At 41.2% G+C, this 18,534-nt stretch overlaps 1 protein-coding gene across 3 annotated transcripts in view; it reads left to right on the top strand.

The window, feature by feature from the left end:
- The window catches only part of BORA (BORA aurora kinase A activator), a 30,955-nt gene that overhangs the window by 7,593 nt on the left and 4,828 nt on the right, over nucleotides 1-18,534 (top strand). For 2 of the 3 annotated variants that reach the window (XM_029936621.1, XM_029936622.1), the window contains exons 5-10: nucleotides 1,878-1,959; nucleotides 9,496-9,561; nucleotides 10,664-10,720; nucleotides 11,129-11,355; nucleotides 11,890-12,022; nucleotides 14,533-15,143. In XM_029936621.1, coding sequence (XP_029792481.1) covers nucleotides 1,878-1,959; nucleotides 9,496-9,561; nucleotides 10,664-10,720; nucleotides 11,129-11,355; nucleotides 11,890-12,022; nucleotides 14,533-15,143 — 1,176 coding nt within the window. The remainder of the gene's footprint in view (nucleotides 1-1,877; nucleotides 1,960-9,495; nucleotides 9,562-10,663; nucleotides 10,721-11,128; nucleotides 11,356-11,889; nucleotides 12,023-14,532; nucleotides 15,144-18,534) is intronic. The other variant, XM_029936623.1, reaches the window with a different exon arrangement.

Here is an 18,534-nt window from a genome sequence, read left to right as displayed (position 1 = left end):
ATAAGTATTTGAAAGAATAAATACATGTATATAGTCAAAACAAAACACATTTAGACTTCAAAGAAAAATTATGAAATGAAAATGAAGAGCTTCTTGTTTCCCATTTTACTTCCTAAAAGTAACTACATGACATTTATACTTTCAGACTAATTTTATATATATATATAATAGCAAATGGCCGTTAACACTTTTATATTAATAGGATCATTCTCTTATTGTTTTCCATCTAGACTTTTTGGCTTAATAATGTTAAATTTTTTAATTACTATTTTTTTATTTTTAATTTTTATTATTAGCACATTTGTTTTTAATAACAGTGTAGTATTCCTTTGTGTGAATGTGTCATATCTGTCAGCCCCCATTGATAGATGTTTAGGTTGTGTTTGGTGTTTTTCTATCACAAATAGTGGTTCAGTGAACCCACTTGTACACATACCTTTGTGTAACTGAAACATACTTGCTAAGTCAGAGGCTTTGTATTTTCAGTTTTGGTAAATTTTGCCATACCGCCCTTCCAAAAGGTGGTAGCAATTTTTACTCCAGGCCGCATTATGGAACTTTCTGTTTTCTCATATCTGATACTGATTATTTTCGGACCTCTTAATTTGTATTATTCTTATCACTTTAAAAATTTCATCTTGTTAATTTGGATTTGTATCTCTTTCATTCTGAGTCAACTAAATACATTGCTTCATTAGTCTATGGGTCCTTTATATTTTTTTTCTGGGAATTGTACATATCATAATCTCTGCCACCTCCCTCTCCTTTTTTTACATCTTTCCTCATGTCAAAGGAATTAGTTCTTTACCATATGTGTGACAGAATATAAAGAACATGTTTTGGGGGTGCCTGACTGGCTCAGTCAGTAGAGCGTTTGACCATTGATCTCAAGAGTTGTGAGTTGGGAGTTCCATGTAGGGTGTAGAGATTACTTTAAAAAAATTACACTTTAAAAAAAAATACAGAAAAGAAAATGTTTTGAATTCCGTCCAAAACAGAAAAGGAAGGGAAAAATATTGTATTAGGCTTTATTTTATATCTAGGATGAAAAAAGGAAAGATGTATCCAAATGCTTTCTCTCCATTTGAGTATACTGGCCAGTGCTGTACCGGTTAATGTTGAACCGTGGCCCTCTGGTCTCGGAAAGAGCGTGAGTGTTAGTGGTCGCTGCTGTCTGTAATGTAAATACTCCACCCGAGGCCAGTTCCGAGTTACTGACGTGACCTCACTGAATGCTAAAACCAAGGGCCGCAGTGTACCAGTATATGTGGGCCATCCACCGTACTGATGCAAAAGACATTTCATCTCAAAAGCACGGATACTGGTAAGTGTAAAATAATTAGCAAGTGATGAGTTGAGGCATTTATTACCTTTACTTTTGATATAATTTATTTAACTGTAACTTTACAAGTTTTAAACATTAGCTTTAACAACTGATGCACACATTTCCTGAAAACTCACTACATCTTGAGAGCCAGGGTAAGCCAGTCCCACCACTCCGTTCTTACAGCTTACCTGTATACATCTGTCTGCATTTATTTCTTCCCTCTTCATCCTCCCTTTTGTCATCCCCACCTTCCCCCACCCCAACTGGGAGGAATTAAAAATATTTTCTCTATGATTAATGCTCTTTGATTAATTCGCAAGTTTCAAATTTAAGTGGTTGAAATATTAACATTTCTCCTTATATATACTTTAGGTTTCTTCTATTTCACCTTTGGTCATTTGTGCTTTTAAGTTTTAAATTTTTTAATATAAAAAGTATTATAAAGTCTATGTGACATGTTTGGTGATTATTTGATTATTTGAAAATAACAGGTACTTTTTTAAACTTTGGGGGGAATTCATGCCTAATTGTATGACTTTAATTTTTCTAGTTTTTCACAAAAGATGTCATTGTACCCTCTCCTTGGACTGATCATGAAGGGAAACAGCTTTCAGAGAATCATTCCAGTAAATGTGAGTGTACTAAAAATCACATGAATATATAAAAATCATAGAATCATAAAACTTGGTGAATATAAAGCCATATATAGTAAAGTGTCCGCTTGTCTGCTTTGGTAAGGAGCTTGGTACACATTAGGTATCTGGATACCAGAAGATTAAACCTCCTTTTAAGGATCAAGCTTCCAGGTAAGGAATGAGCAAGTCACAAGAATAAAAGACACCGCGTAGAGAATACAGTTGGTAATACTCTAATGGTATTGTATGGTGACGGATGGTAGCTACATTTTGGAACACAGCATAACATAGAGTTGTATAGACTTGTCAAACGCACAGAGCCCCCTCTTCCTGCCCCTCCCTTGCTCATACTTGCACACACAAGAGCAATAAAGTTTAAATAAACTTAAAAAAAACTGTTTAAAGGTTACAGTTTAAAATGTGACTAAAATGTACCAAATTCCTTATTTCAGACCATTTTATTCTGATTTAGCTTTTTTCATGACCCTTAAGAATATCAGTTATGATGGTTGTAGAGGATTCATTGAAGAAGAAATAGTTGACATCGAATAAAGAACTGAGTTGTTAATGATTTCTGCCCAGTTTTCAAGGTTAATTTCTAAAGTGAGATTCTTAAATTGCTTTGCTTTTTGCTAATTTCCTGATTTCTTATAAAGGAAGAGGAATTATGGACACTTGACCTCTAGGGCAAAAGAATATAGCTGATTATCTATAAAATTAATAAGGAAATTGAAGGACAAGCCAGGAATCTTTCAAATATTTTCCTACCTCCCAGGAAATGGTTATCTTCTATTTGCTTTCGCTGTCCTTTGAGTTGTGAACAATGTTCGAGTATTACTTATATATAACGGCTCATTTCACTGAGTTGCCCACTCTTCTATGTAGCATGCATTAATTATGTTCTCAGTATAAGAGACTGTTCCATTCTTTCTCAAAAAAAAAAAAAAACAGTGATAGTAGGTGAAATGGCTGGAGCGCTTTCCGTGTGCCCTACAGTGCTGAGTGCTCTCAGCACTTCCTTCCGGCAGCTCACCTGAGGCAGGTACTGTTATTGGCCTCATTTGATAGATCAGAAAGCCTGGTTTTAGAAAGGTGAAAGCACTTGTTCAGGATTACAAAGATGACAGAAGTACAGAACCTGGATTCAGAACTAGGCGTTCCCAGTCGAATTCTGTCTTCTCAGCCGTTGTAAACGGAGGGCAGCATGCAGCAGTAGATGCAGACCGCGCCGAGACCTCCTGCTGCTGTGCACCTCCAGGTGATCTGCCTCCAGTTATTCAATGTCTTTAGACCTCAGCGCTTTATTTGTGAAATAAAGGAACTGAATGACATAGCTATCTGTTAATGTCCCTCCCAGCCCTAAAATTTCTATCCAAGGTGACATTTTCATAGACACTACTTTTATTTTGGATTTTTGAACAGATGAATCAACCATCTTATGTGGTCTTTATACAGTGTTCAGAAGCAAAAATGGTTTTGCTTATTTACCTTGACTTATACTATTAACTTGTACTAATACTTAGGCAGCAAGGCACTGGAGTGAATATACTCGTGGGTTTTTTATTTATGGACTTCAGTGAGATTTTCTTCAGAATATATACATAGGCCGAGAATTCCTAGGGTGTAGGCCGAGCGTTGACCTGTTTTGACTATGCAGTGCCCCCCGCTCTCTGGAATGACTGCACCGTCTACACAACCAATAGCCGTGCCTAGATTCCCGTGTCCCTGTGTTCCCGCCATCCTTTGGCATGAAACGTCTTTCAACGGTGTGCTTTTCCTATGGATTGTTTGGCATTCTAAATGATTGTTGAAATGCTCATTTCTTCATATACTAATCATTTTTGAAATTTTCTTTCTTGTAAAATACCTATTAGTAATTTACTGATCATGAAAATGGCGTCGCCGGACAATCCAGTCTGTAGTGTTGCTATGTTCTCCCCAACACAAAATCGCGCCCCCGTCCTTTATCTATGCCTCCCACCGACTCCTGCATTTCCGGTGACCGGGAACAAGCCATCACATTGCCACGCGGTACATTTCTCCTCAGTCTTACGTCAGATGCGGCTGTTTTCCCGACCCCTAAATTCTGAGGGCCTGTGGCTTGGACCGACTCAGACCCTCTGGGGAGCAATGGCCGGTGCTGGTCGCCCCCAGGACCGTTCGCGGGACCGCACCGCTACCCGTGCCCAGGGACTGCGGCCGGTGCCAGCCCGCCCCAGAGAGTCCACGCCGACGTGTAGCTGCGGAAACTTCGAGGACCCCCGGACCCACTGCGCCCTTGGGGAGTCGCCCTTCCCGCCAGAGCGCCGCCAGGCTCTCGGGGAAGGATTCATTATGTTGCCCGCGGGGAACAATGCCAGCATGGTGTCCAAACCCCGCTCCTTACTTAGCCCCCTCTGGTCCTCCAAGGACTGCTGTGGTCGACGTGGAGTTGAGTCGCTGCTTGGCATAAAAGCTCTTGGAATGGGTTTTGGAGCCTTTGTGCGGGCTGCCAGAGTGTTCCTTCCCTTGGGCGCCGGTCTAGTTTCTGGCGTCCTCAGCGATGGGCGATAGGCGATGGGACGCCACTGCGCCCAGCTCTTCCTGGTCTTCGATCCGTGAGACCGTCCGCATCTGTGAACACTACCCATTGGCCACCGAGAACATGGCTGGTTTTCCTCAGAGGCACCCAAAGCTGCCGGCAACAGCAGACCAATGGAAGCCCAGGTTCCCTCCTGAGCGTTGTTTCCTCCGCCAGGAAATCGTGGCTCCGCTGACTGAACCGAGCGCTTCCTCATCAGCCTTTTCTGAAGCAAGCGAGTCAAGGAGGCTGAGAGAACCCAGACCCCTTCTTGCAGGAGGCTGTAGATGGGACCGTGTGAGGGACAGGTGGCGTGGCGCTCGTGTCCGCTTCTCCCCTCTCCTTTCCTTGCTCCTCCCTGTGCTGCAGTCTCTGCAGACTCACCTCCGTGCAACCCTGAGGGAGGCTCTGCGGTAGGCCCCCGCGCGCTGGGGCAGGAAGGGCTGGCCCCCGCCTGGGGAGACATCCGTGGTCACTCTCGTGCCCTCCCTTCTCTCGCCTACGATTCCGATTGTAGTCTCATGGGCCTTTGCCTTTTTCTGTCTCTTTGGCTCTCTGTGCTGCACCCTGAACCGTTTCCTCAGGATGGGCTTTCCGTTGTCCACTAATTCCCCGCCCCCCACCCCCTTTTCAGCCGTGTCCAGGCTGCGGTGTGGCCCATCCGTTGTGGAGCGCTGCTCTCAGAAGAGGTCCAGAGATGCTCAGCATGATGACACACTTACATCTTTATGTGCCGTGTGTCCAAGAGCATAGGTGATTAAATACATCGTTCTCTTCAGGTAGAGAACACAAAGGAGAGCTACAGACCAAAGTCATGACAGGACTAGCTTTTATCATTGTCTGTGTACTTGCTTGTCCCCGGGAGGTTATTTTTCCAGAAGGCTTCGCGATACTTTCCAGGGACCTTTCCGATCAACCAGCAGGACCCCCTTCCCTGCAGGGCCGCTCTAGCGGTCAGGGCAAGCCTTTCAGCTTTGGTTTCTCCGGGAATGTCTTCATCTCTTCCTCATCTGTGAAGGACCGTTTTCCCAAACACAGGTTTCTTGGTAGACAGCTTCGTCCCTTCAGTGCTTTGAAAACTTCCACCTTTGCCTTCTGGCCTCCAAGGTTTCTGAGGGGACATCTGCTCCCAACCTTATTGGTGAAAATACGATGAAAAGCAATTTTCCTCTGAGCTTGATGTTAATAATGAGCTTCTCATGTTTTACGCAACACAGCTTTTCCCTATCCGTTGTAGCACTATTTTGAGACCAAAAATGGGGTAAGTGTAGACATTCTGAGGGCTATAAAAGCTAAAATGACAATTTTCTAAACTCCAAATGAAAAGGCACTGACCCATCGTAGAGATTTTGATTTCTAACAAGGTAAATATCAGTCTTTAAAATCCCACACCAAGAAACAAAAAGCCCATTGGGATCCGTTTTTATTTGTTTGTTTGTTTGTTTGTTTGTTTTAAGTAAAGGGTCTTGGGTATAAAAAAGGAGGAAACACTGTGGTCTCAGACACCCCCGGCCGTGATTGCACGATGGGCCCATTTCCTGCTCTGACCTCATAAGGCACCATTGTGATGTAGCTGCACAACCTGTCTATATAAGACCGTGGCCCGGCTGGGTGTTCGGTCTCTACAGCCCAGGAAGCCTTGGTGACCTGTTGGCCTGACCCTAGCTAGCTTGCTTTCTGCTTCTCTTTTGGTCGTTTGGTTCTTTTTTTTTTTTTTTTTTTTTCATTTTCATTTTTCTCCTTTTCTCTACTCATTTTATCTCCATTTTCTTTTTTTTCTTCCTTTTTTAGTTTCTCATTTTCCCCATTTTTCTTCATTTTCTCCCTTCATTTTCTTTGTGGTTTCTTTTTTTCATTTCTGTCTTTAGTATGAGCGTTTTAGTACAGTTAGTATCGTTCATCTCGTTGGTAGAGTTAGTAAGCATAGTATTGTTAGTATACCATAGGGAGTGTAGTTAGCCTGGTTAGTATTAGCACGTTGTATATTGTCGGTGGGTGGGTGGGTTGATTAGCATATAAGTAGTTAGAAGAGGCAACCATGCTTCCAGGGCTTTTGCCCATTGTCCCCAACAATGAGGAGACCCATATCGATGTACCCTCCAAGACTGAAGGGGAGGGCAGCTTCTCCATGCAGAGGGCAGCGTCTCCAGGATGCTGGACCACCCTGAAGCTGGGGATGTGGGACATCCAGTATGTCCACAAGACCCAGCAGGACCCTGCTGGCCTCCAGGGCCTTTGTTATGAGGCCGAGAAGCTGAAGACATCCCATCAGCCGGATGTCGTCACATCCATGGAGGTGGTGAACGCCATCACGAGGGTCGCCCTCGTCTCCTGCCAGGTGAGCAGAGACCAGCTGGATGAGGCCTGCACGCACCATGGCCGCGTGGTCGACAACGGGCCCCACACGTTCTGCCAGCTCCTGTCCAGTGTGGAGTGGTGCCACCAGCAAGGTGTCTCCCCCGGGGACTTGACGCTGGAGACCCTACTCTATGAGAGGGAACTCAAAGTATCTCGCACCGGCGTTGGCCTCACCATGGAGTTTGCGGGGTACAAACTCCACACGTTTCGGGAGAGCCCCGGGTCAGTTGCCCCGAGAGCCTTCCTGTGGCAAGAGGAGGAACGGCCTCCCATGGACGTGCGGAGCCTGGGGGCGGTTTGGTCCTCAGTGATCACGGGGTACGAGCCCTTTGAGGGGGAAGTCTTCTGGCACTTCATCGGGGACTTTCAAGGACCGGCTCAAAGCCTGGACCAAGGTGTCCTCCTCTTCGTGTCACTGAAAGAAGGAAACATATGGAAATGAAGCGAAGGGGAAAATGCGTGGCAGGAGGAAGGACTCAGTGCTTGGCCTCAGGCTACCACACCCCATGGAAATGAAGAAACAATGACACAATGGCCACCCAGTCCCCCACCCAGCCTAGAGTCCGGGATCACAACAAGCTCCAACGACTCCTGGACCCCAACCCTAGCCTCCTTCGTCATCTCCAGCAATTTTTCCCCGGGGACCTTGACCTTTGAAGAGACAAAGCAAGGGGAAGACCACGAAGACGAGGAACGGACCCCAGTGAGGAGAAGCATAGAACGCCGAAACAGATGGAAAAAATTTATATTTAGTTTTATAAATTTCTTTAAGAAAAAGAATAGAATAAAGTGAATCCCGAATGAGAGAAAAAAATAATTTTCTGGTCATATTTTTATTGGATTTGCTGTCTTTTTTTTCTTGTTAATGTCTAAGACACCGTGCGTAACATAGTAAGATTGGTTCTAAACATTTGAAATATCTCTCATTCTACCGTATGTATGCTATTTTTGTTCTTCATATCTGTGGTTGCATAGAAATTCTTGCTCTGATGTAATCAGATAATCCATCAATTTTTTTTTCTCATTTGATTGTGTTCTTAAGCTTATATGAAAAGTCCTCGTAGGGGTAAACAACCAAAGAAACACTTGCAATAGATTTGAAAAGCGCAATAATGCTGCAGTAGGCATCTTTCTAATCTAAGAAGGTCAGAAGAGGGATGCTATTGGAAGATAATTTTTTTTTAATGTTTTTATTTTTATTTTTGGGAGAGAGAGAGAGAGAGAGAGAGACAGCATGAGCAGGGGAGGGTCAGAGAAAGAGGGAGATACAGAATTTGAAGACAGACTCCAGACTCTGAGCTGTCAGCACAGAGCCCAACGCGGGGCTCGAACCCACGAACTGTGAGATAATGACCTGAGCCGAAGTTGGACACTTAACCGACTGCACCATACAGGCACCCCTGTTGGAAGATAATTTAAGCTGAGACTTAATTAGGCAGACTTAGCAAATGAGGGAGGAAAGTCAGAATAGTATGAGAAATACCTAAGTGAGAGAGAAGCTGTTTGTTTATTTTTAAAAATTTTTTAATGTTTAATTTTGAGAGAGTGAGAGAGACGGAGTGGGCATGGGGGAGGGGCAGAGAGAGAGAGGGAGACACAAAATCCAGAAGCAGGCTCAACATGGGGCTTGGACTTAACAACCTGAGCTGAAGTCGGATGCTTAGCTGACTGAGCCACCCTGGCACCTCAAGATCCTTTTTTTTTTTTTTAAGATGCTCAAATAAGTAGTGTTTAGTTGGAGGAAAACTGTGCTAGAGACCGAGACAAGGTTTTGAAGGGCTTTCTATGACCCTAAGATGTTTGGACTCTAGCCTGAAGGATATTATAGGTTTTTGGCAGCATAGTGCCTTGATTACATTTGCTTTATAGAAGGTCACAATGCTTATAGCAAAGAAAGCATTTGAATGTAGAATTTCCTTTTTATTTATTCTGATGGCATTTAATAGGAGACTTTAATTCACTTGCCTATCCACCCACTTATTCATTTACCATTTATTTATTTAGGTTTGTTAAGTTACTGTATTCTATAATGTTATTTTAAGCTCTGTGGAGTTTTTTTCTTCTCCATGCCTTTTCCTTTATGTTACTCATTTTTAAAATATGTGTTTTTTTATCTGATTATTTTCAAGTTATAAAACTTAGTAGTCATTAATTTTCAATTAAAAAATTATTTTCACTTACTTTTGACTCCTGTTATGGAAAGAAAACTGAGCATGGTTTTATCAAATTTTAGGTTTTGTTGAATGATCTGGCATTTTAATTCAGACAGTTTATCTAACCCATATTGCAAAAACATTAAGCAACAGAGGACTTGAGGACTTTGAGGTAGGATAAATGCATCCTCAATCTTTTAAGGTTAACATAATGGAGAGTAGCCATGCTTTCCTTAAAAATTGCTATTTTGTGCCTCCTTATTTGCTGTGGTAATCCTTTAAGTTTTATCTTTATTAAAAAACTAACAAACATGCCAAATTATTATATATGGAGATATTTATTTTTAAAGTGTTGTAAAAATAAAGGTTTTCACTCTGTTCATTTTTTTTACCTGGAAAAAGTAATCCTAAAGTAAATTAAGGATACAAAATGTAAGATGTGACAGTTAAAATGTTTTACAGGTATTAAGGTAACTCGTGAATCTCCAACTGGAAGAAGGCTGACCATCCATGCTGAGAAAAGCAATGGTGAGTATAAAAATAATCTAAACTGAAGAATGTTCCACATTAAACTCTATTTGATTTTAAATTCAGTTTGTGTGATAACATTTTATTCTGGAATTAAAATTGTTTAATTATGAATGAGCTCTAGGAAAGCTCATTTTAAAAAATAATTAGAATAGATATTTCCTGCCAATTTTAGCAGTAGCAGTAGTGTGTTTTCTTGTTCAAAACATGTGAGTTGATTTCTGGTTTTAGACAGCATTTTTTTTTAATTGTATGAATGTTAGGAAACCTAGCCCCAAATACAATTGACCTTGAACAACTCGGGGTTAGGGATACCAGTCCCCCATGCAATCAAAAATCCATATATAACTTTTGACTCCCCCTAAATTTAACTCCTAATAGCCTACTGTTGACTAGAGCTTTGCTAATAACATAGTTGATTAACATGCATATACTATGTTATAGGTTCTATGTAGTGTATTCTTACAGTAAAGTATGTTAGAAGACAATGTTAAGAAGATCCTAAGAAGGAGAAAATACATTTATAGTGCTCTACTGTATTCATTGAAAAATATGCACATTTAAGTGAACCCATACAGTTTAAATTCATGTTGTTGAAGAGTTAGCTATACAGCCTGGCTGCTGCTGCTGCTGCTTTTTTAAAGTTTATCTATGTTGAGAGAGAGTGCTTGCCAAGCAGGGGCAGGGCAGAGAAAGAAAGGGAGAGAGAATCCTCATTAGGCTCTGCACTGTCAGTCTGGGGCCCAATGTGGGTCTTGATCTCATGAACTGTGAGATCATGACCTGAGTTGAAATCAAGAGCAAGATGCTGAATCGACTGAGCCACCCAGGCGCCTTGGACTGGCTTCTTTTTTGATTCCAGCACCAACAGTACAACCAGGAGTTAACTCTTGGCATTAACAGGTTTACATCAGTGCTGGAAAGTGGAAGAAACTGCTTATGGAGAGGTGGCATGTTATTTAATAGAACACGTAAATGAAATCATTCAGTTTGGCTGGAACAGCATGAGGAGACAGTTGATTGGGAAGCACGTGCTAAATTGCATGTAATATGCTTGCATTGATTTATCTATGTTTGTATTTATTTATCTGCTTGCTTCCAGCTGCTTGTCAGACATTGCTGTCTCTTCCTGTGGATTTTAATTTAGAAAATGTATTAGGTAAGTATTGTATTTGTTTAAACCTTTAATAACTTTAATAGAAGGTTTTATTTTGATGGCTTTTCGTAAATGGAAATAGATGGCAGTGTGTCTAAAGAAGTGGGGGAACCATCCTGAAATTTCTCCTTTTTAGCATGGCCTTAATTAGCCTTTTTGTGATAATGAATTTTACTATAGACAAATTATTCATGGGCACATCTTATTGGTATTACCTATACTAATCATGAAGTACTCAAAAAAGAATAATTTCAGATTTCCAACGTCACATATGCAATTAAACCTTGCCCTCTTTTGAACAAAATTCAAACATACAGTACATGCTGGTTTCTTAAAAAATCATATAACTGAAGCATAATTGCTCTTCAAAATGACTCGCTTTGCCTTTTATTCTGTTAACATTACATATAGGTGACTATTTTAGAGCTGATGAATTTTCAGATCAGTCTCCTGGAAACCTCAGTTCTTCATCCCTCAGAAGAAAGCTATTTTTAGATGGCAATGGAAGTATTTCTGACTCCTTACCTCCAGCTTCTCCCAGAAGTCCTCGAAGTGGTGCTCAAGCCTCACTTGAGGTTTTTTATTCGATAGATTTATCTCCTGTACGGTGTAGGAGCCCTGTGCAGACCCCAAGTTCGGTAAGAAGTGTACTAAACGTGGTGGTTAGTTTGCTATGAGACGGATGCTTGATGCTCATTTGGCACTCTAGGAATGGTTGCCTTGGAGTTTATATTTCCTGAGGAGTAGACTAGTTCACATTCTGTCATGAGTCAGCAGTGGTTTCGGTCAGTGTTTTTGACTTAGCGGTGCACAGGATGACCAGATTTGTCACGTCTCCAGGGATTTCAGTGTCAGTTGTTTACTGAACTATGTAAGATTTTCAGTATCCATTAATGGAGCAATTTAGAGTTGTTCATAAACTGCTGCTAGTATGAAATAGAATGGTTTGTTTAAACACTGCATTTATATTTTATTTTGATTAACATACTCAGTTTCAAAATTTTTGTGACTATCTTCATTCTCATTACAAGATGCTTTGCCTTTGGTGGACTACCAAAGTTTATATGACCTACTTTATAAATGTGTTTAAAGATGAAGATAAGTAACATATGGCATATATAACAAATTGAGGAAGAGGACTATGTAATTTTATCTGTTTATTTTTATCACAGGGGCAGTTTTCATCCAGCCCTATTCAGGGAAGCACAAAAAAATACAGTTTGGGAAGTATAACCAGCCCTTCACCTATTTCTTCACCCACTTTCTCGCCAATTGCATTTCAAATAGGAAAGACTCCACTCTCGGGTATGTCTCCAAATAAAATAGCTATTTGAAATTTCATGTTACTAATAGTTGTTATGAAAGAGGTTCTTTTTAGGCTTCTTCTAACTATGGAGTTCTAAACGACCACTCACCTATAATTTAGGAACTGGCTTTTTTAAAAAAGGAACAATTTACCTTCAAAAACTAGATTCTCAACAAAGTTCTGTGCTACTATTAAACACAGGTGATCTGATTAGCAATATTTATATCAAGCATTCGTATAAAGGGAATCAAAGAAAGATGGCAATTTTAGAGTTCATTTGGCTTCTGTATGCTTTCTGACCTATAGGTTCAGACTTTGGTAATCAGATATATTTTGTAAAGATATATTTGAGTAAGGGTTTTAAGGTATAATGTTTGGAAATTTACATATTTCTCTTCACACGATGTCAGTAAATCTGAAAAAATTTATAGCTTCTTTTGAAAAAATTATTCACAATCAAAAGCTCTTCATAATAAATAAAATTGTAAACTTAAAAACTACTTTTGTTAGTCTTTATGTATGTGTGTGTACTTTTATATAAATACTTAGACATGTACCTTTGTGTGGAGGCAGACAGACACACACACCACAGTTTTGTATTCTGCTTTTTAGCAGAGCATTGTATCATGAATACTTTCAGAGGTCATTGAAATCATTTATTATTATATGAAACAAAAATTTTGAATCACGGTATAGTATTCCACGTCATGGATGTATCATTTGTTTTCAACCATTGATAACATTTTAAATGTTTCTAATTTTTCTTTATCAAAAAACTGATTATTTTTGTATATACATTGTATTGTACATATTTGTATCTTCCAGTTAAATTTTCAGAAGTAGAATTATTTGTCCAAAAGGGGTGAATGTTTTTAAGGGTCTTGATGATTTTTATAAAATTTTCTTCATAAAAGGTTGTATCAAGGGCACCTGGGTGGCTCAGTCGGTTAAGCGTCTGACTTCAGCTTAGGTCATGATGTCGCAGTTTGTGAGTTCGAGCCCCGTGTCGGGCTCTGTGCTGACAGCTCAGAGCCTGGATCCTGTTTGGATTCTGTGTCTCCCTCTCTCTCTGCTCCTCCTCTGCTCATGCTCTATCCCTCTCTCAAAAATAAATAAACATTAAACAAATGTTAAAACAAAACAAAATAACAAAATTAAAAAGGTTGTATCACTTGAAATTTTTATCAATAGTATGTAAGAAAGTCAGTTTCTCACATCTAGAAACACTGGTATTACTGTTCTTTGTGATACTTCTTAGTTTGGTATATTACAAAAATGTCTCTTACTGCTTTTGTATCTTTGATTAGGATGATATTGAACTCTTCCTGAATGTTTATTGACCATTGATTTTGGGGGAGGGATTCTTGGTATTTTACTGTTTTTGTTGAATAAATGCTTTCTAGGTGCCCCTAACTTCTATATTTTTTATTTTTTGTGTGGCTGAACACTTCATATGTTTATTATTATTGGGAGGACTGGATCTTGCCTATATTTTTAAAAAATGTTTAATGTTTATTCTTGAGAGAGAGAGAGAGAGAGAGTGAGACAGAGTGTGAGCAGGGGAGGGGCAGAGAGAGAGGGAGAAATAGAATCTGAAGCAGGCTCCAGGCTCGGAGCTGTCAGCACAGAGCCCGACACGGAGCTCAAACTCACAAGCTGCGAGATCATGACCTGAGCCAAAATTGGACGCTTAACAGACTGAGCCACCCAGGCACGCCTTCCCTATTTTTAATAATGTGTGTTTTTATTAAGCCAATGAAGTTATAAAAAGTATTATGTTGTAAAGCATTTTTATCATTTTGATTATCATCATTAAGTTCTTTGTTTCATTTTGTTTTGTTTTAAGATTTATTTATTTTTGAGAGAGAAAGGCGCAAGCGGGCAAGGGGCAGAGCAGAGGGGGGTTGGGGGGGGGGCAGAAGATCCGAAGCAGGCTCTGCACTGAGAGCCACCTCGACGCGGGGCTCATACTCACGATCCATGAGATCATGACCTGAGCTGAAGTCAGACGCTCAACCGACTGAGCCACCCAGGCGCCCCATTAAATTCTTTGTTATTGCAAATATCATTTTACAGTTTTTTGCTTGCCTTTTAACGAATTGCTTGTAGTATTCTGCAAGGTTTTTACATACTTCACTTACCAGGTACAGCTATTAATTGGTAGCCATAGGTTGATGTATTCAGTATTTTCTTCGTATCTGAACAGCATTGCTACTATAATAATATTGTATATAAACAATATGTTTATGAGGAAATCATTCTTAGGGAGTAAATTATTTTGCTTAATTAAAAGGAAGTACCAGAGGAATTCTTTTTGAAGAGTTTTATCCTACTTAAAGAAACACATTCATTTGTGCTGTCGTTTTTAACACCTAAATTTCACTTAGTAAATAGTACCATGTTCTAGAAATCCAATTGTTCTGGCATTAAAACATGATGATTATCACTTAGTAATGTCGTTTTTATTTGTGTGTTTTTATGGCGTAATTTTTCCCTTCCAATCTTTTAGAACAAAGAAAGTTTACTCTTCATTCTCCTGATAATTCATCTGGAACAACAAATTCTAATGGAATTACGAATCCATGCATCAGAAGTCCTTACATAGATGGTTGCTCACCAATCAAGAACTGGTCTCCGATGAGACTGGAGATGTGTGCGGGGGGCACCCAGTACCGGACCTCGCTGATTCGGATACCCTTCGCTCTTGAGGCCCACAGTGAAGATGAGGACGACCAAGTGAACCTTCCTCCCACAGATGCCTCGTCACCAGCCATGAACACCGGCGCACGCCTGCGGCACTTGGGCAGTGACACTCCCCCGCATGGCACACGTGTACTAGTGACCGCCATGTCTATCACACAGAATCAGTCCGGTACTTCTGAGAAAGAATTAGCGCTGTCGCAGGATGTTGAAAGTGAGAAGGAGAACAACACCGTGGATATGGTTGATCCTATCGAGATAGCAGACGAGAACACTTGGATTAAGGAGCCGGTGGACAATGGCAGTTTGCCCATGACCGACTTTGTGACCGGGATTGCCTTCAGTATTGAAAACTCTCATATATGCATGTCACCTCTTGCGGAAAGCAGCGTCCTTCCTTGTGAAAGCAGTAACATGCAGGTAAGCTAATTTAATATTCCGGAGTCCTTGGCTGACTCCCTCACTCTGTTTTTCCCTGAGATTATACTAAGAAAGAAAATGGGTTAAAGGTGAGGACTGTAGCAGGGGCGCCTGGGTGGCTCAGTCGTTTAAGCATCCGACTTCAGCTCAGGTCATGATCCCCTAGTCTGTGGGTTCGGCCCCGCGTCAGGCTCTGCTGACAGCTGGGAGGGAGCCTGGAGCCTGCTTCAGATTGTGTCTCCCTCCCCCTCTGCCCCTCCCCCACTTGCACTCTGTCTCTCTTCCTCAAAAACTAAACAGTAAAAATAATATTTTTTAATGTGAGAACTCTGTAGCATTATGTAACATTAAAAAAAAAACAGTACACAATGATACTGAGAAGATTAGGTTTTTTTTTAATTTGGACAGATGGTACATATTTCATCCTTACGTTAACTGGTGCTTATTTGGAGTGGGATAGGATGACAGCAGAAAAGAGATGGAGCCGCTCTGCTTTCACAGAGTGCCAGGGGTCAGGCAGCGGCTCCGGATTCGTCTCCCTCATGTGGAGCTAACGCCAGGGAGATTCAACTCCTGGTAAAGTATTTGTCTTAAAGAATTTCGGTAGTTCTGTTTTTCCTTTATATGATTCGGGAAGAAAAAAACAATTTAAAGTACTTTTATGTTTATGAGTTTTGTGCTTTTAAAAAATGATTTATAACCAACATTTTTCATGTAATCACACATTTCCAGTTTGCAATGTCTGACAACAGAAGAGCATGATTCATTTGACAAATCAACTTCATAGCCAGTGCTTTCTTTCTTTCTTTTATGTTTATTTATTTTGTGAGAGAGAGAGAGCACAAAGCTGGGAATAGAAAAAATGGGAGAGAGAATCCCAAGCAGGCTCCACACTGAGTGCAGAGCCGATGTGAGGCTCGAATCCATGAACTGTGATCTCATGACCCAAGCCCAAATCAAGAGTCAGATGCTTAACCGACTGAGCCACCCAGGCTCCCTGCAGGCACTTTCAGAAGGACATTTGTTCCATTAATTGCCATAGTCTTGTTTTTTGTTTTTTGAGAGAAAGAGTGCGAGCAAGAGGGGGTTGGGAGGGGCAGAGGAGAGACAGAGAGAGAGACAGAGAGAGAAAGAACCTTAAGCAGGCTTCACACTTGTCATGGAGCTCAGGGCAGAGCTTGATCCCACAAACTTGGGATCATGACCTGAGCCAAAATCAAGTCCGATGTCCAACTGAACCACCAAGCGCCCCAACTGCCATAGTCTTTGAGCTGAGAACTTTAAAATAGTCAGAAAGGCACTTCTTACCTGCCATTTCACACTAACAACATTGAACACTTCCGTAGCTCTTACTGTGTGCCAGGCATTGTTCTGAGTGCTCGATATGTGCTAATTTATTGAATCCTCACAACAGCCCTGTGCAGTAGGTGGACGATTGTCCCCACTGAACAGAGGGTCAGAGAGGTTAAGTAAATTCCCTGTATCGCTAATAAGTGGTGGTGCCCAGATTTTACTCCCGGCAGCGTGGCTCTGGAGTTCACGTCCTTTACCCCAGGCTCGGACGAACCCCTAGCAGAGCTGACACGGACAGTGGTTCCGAGTGCTGGCCACTCTCCCACCCACCGTGTGTAGTTAGTTGTTCATTTAATTCTCCTCCTGCCCCATAATGAATGCCCTAGTGCTGTCCGTTTTGGAATGCTAAAGTTTAAAACTCACAGGGGGATTCTAAATGACTCAAAATTAAATATAATCATCTGCTCATGGTTTTATGTCTGTAATCTCTCTCCTGACTTCTAGGATCATTGCTCAGGAAAAATACACTAGAATCACTTTATATATTTTAGCTTCTCAATTTGATTCCTACATGAAAAAGCACTTAAAGTCAAACCTAGCCTTCAAGGTATTGTTAACTTCTTTTTCTCTCTCCTTTTTCCTCACTACCTCTTTTTTTTTCCAGAGCATTTATAGAAGAATCATAAAATGCTTTCATTGCCATACACTTTATCAGCTAATTCAGCCACCCGTGGGAAGCCTATATCGCTACTAAATTATCGCCCACTCTGTGCTCAAGTACCTGCCAGGGGTGTTCTGGTCCATTTTAGAGCTTCTCTTCCAATCCAGTGCGATAAAATATGATTCCGTCTGTCAGATCCACCAGTCAGTTTCCGTTTTACCCTTGGGGCCATATTAGAATTTTACCTTTTGCAGAGCATTTTGTAGTTTGAAAATGTCTTCAGACATTCTTATCTTCCTACCACAAAGGTAGCTTCTAAACGTTTGAAGACAGCCGCATTTCCCCAGGCCCCTTGACTTGCTTTATCGTGGACGGGCTGGCCTGCGCCTGGGGTGCACAGCTGTGGTGCTAGAATAATCCCTTCAGCAGACTGGGAATTCCCTTCCCCTCTCCTGGGTTCCGTCTCCTGTTTTCTGCACTCCGTTCTCCTTCCTGGTTTACCTCGAGCTGTACTGGGCCACGTTTTCTGGTAGCTTTGTGAGGAGGAGTACAGTTTTTAAAAACCGCCCGCCTGATGGTGTATTCTTCATTCTCTCGAGTGAGAGTTTGGAAATAATTGTCCTTCAGACTTTGAAGCCATTGTTTCATTGATTCTCTTTCACTATTTCTGGGGACGTATCTGAAACCATTTTTAAAAAATTTCTTTAATGTTCATTTATTTTTGAGAGAGCAAGAGAGACAGAGCACAAGCAGAGGAGGAGTAGAGAGAGACATGGAATTCGAATCAGGCTCCAGGCTCTGAGCTGTCAGCACAGAGTCCAACATGGGGCTCAAACCCACCAACCGTGAGATCATGACCTGAGCCGAAGCCAGACACTTAGCCAGCTGAGCCACCCAGGTGCCCCTGAAACCATTTTAATAATTTATCTTTTGTATGTGGTCTTCTTTACCCAGCCCTGGACATGTATGCATCTTTTCTTTGCCTTCAGTGTGTGAGGTGTTTTCTTTGGAGTGGGTACCTTTCCATCCGCGGTGCTGGCACTCAGCATGTCTTTGTGACCTGTAAACCTGTGCCCTTCACTTGGATCTTTTTACCCTAGATTTTCCTCTCTCACTTCCACGTTTCTTCCTGGAATTTCCTTTTTAATTCTCCAGTTTTTGAAACCTTTTTCCTACATTTTTTTATCTCCTTATCTAATTTTGGAGAAGTTTCCTTAACTGTATATAATAACCCTTCTATTATGTTTTTGTTTCTGCACCTTTAATTTCTAAGGTTTTTGGGGGGCTGGGGGGTTGTTTTTGCTTTTGGTATTTAAAAATCTGTAGCATGGCTGGCAAAGCATCACGTGGTTTGGCTTTTGCCTTACTCCTCGGCTTCATTTCATTTCCCTTCCTTCTCTTTGTTTCAGTCACGTTAGCTCTCCAGAGTTTTAAATG

Source organism: Suricata suricatta, chromosome 4 (assembly GCF_006229205.1).
Source record: "Suricata suricatta isolate VVHF042 chromosome 4, meerkat_22Aug2017_6uvM2_HiC, whole genome shotgun sequence".
Lineage (NCBI taxonomy): Eukaryota > Metazoa > Chordata > Mammalia > Carnivora > Herpestidae > Suricata > Suricata suricatta.
The sequence above is the reverse complement of the archived record's forward strand: the minus strand, read 5'-3'. Positions and strand labels throughout refer to the sequence as shown.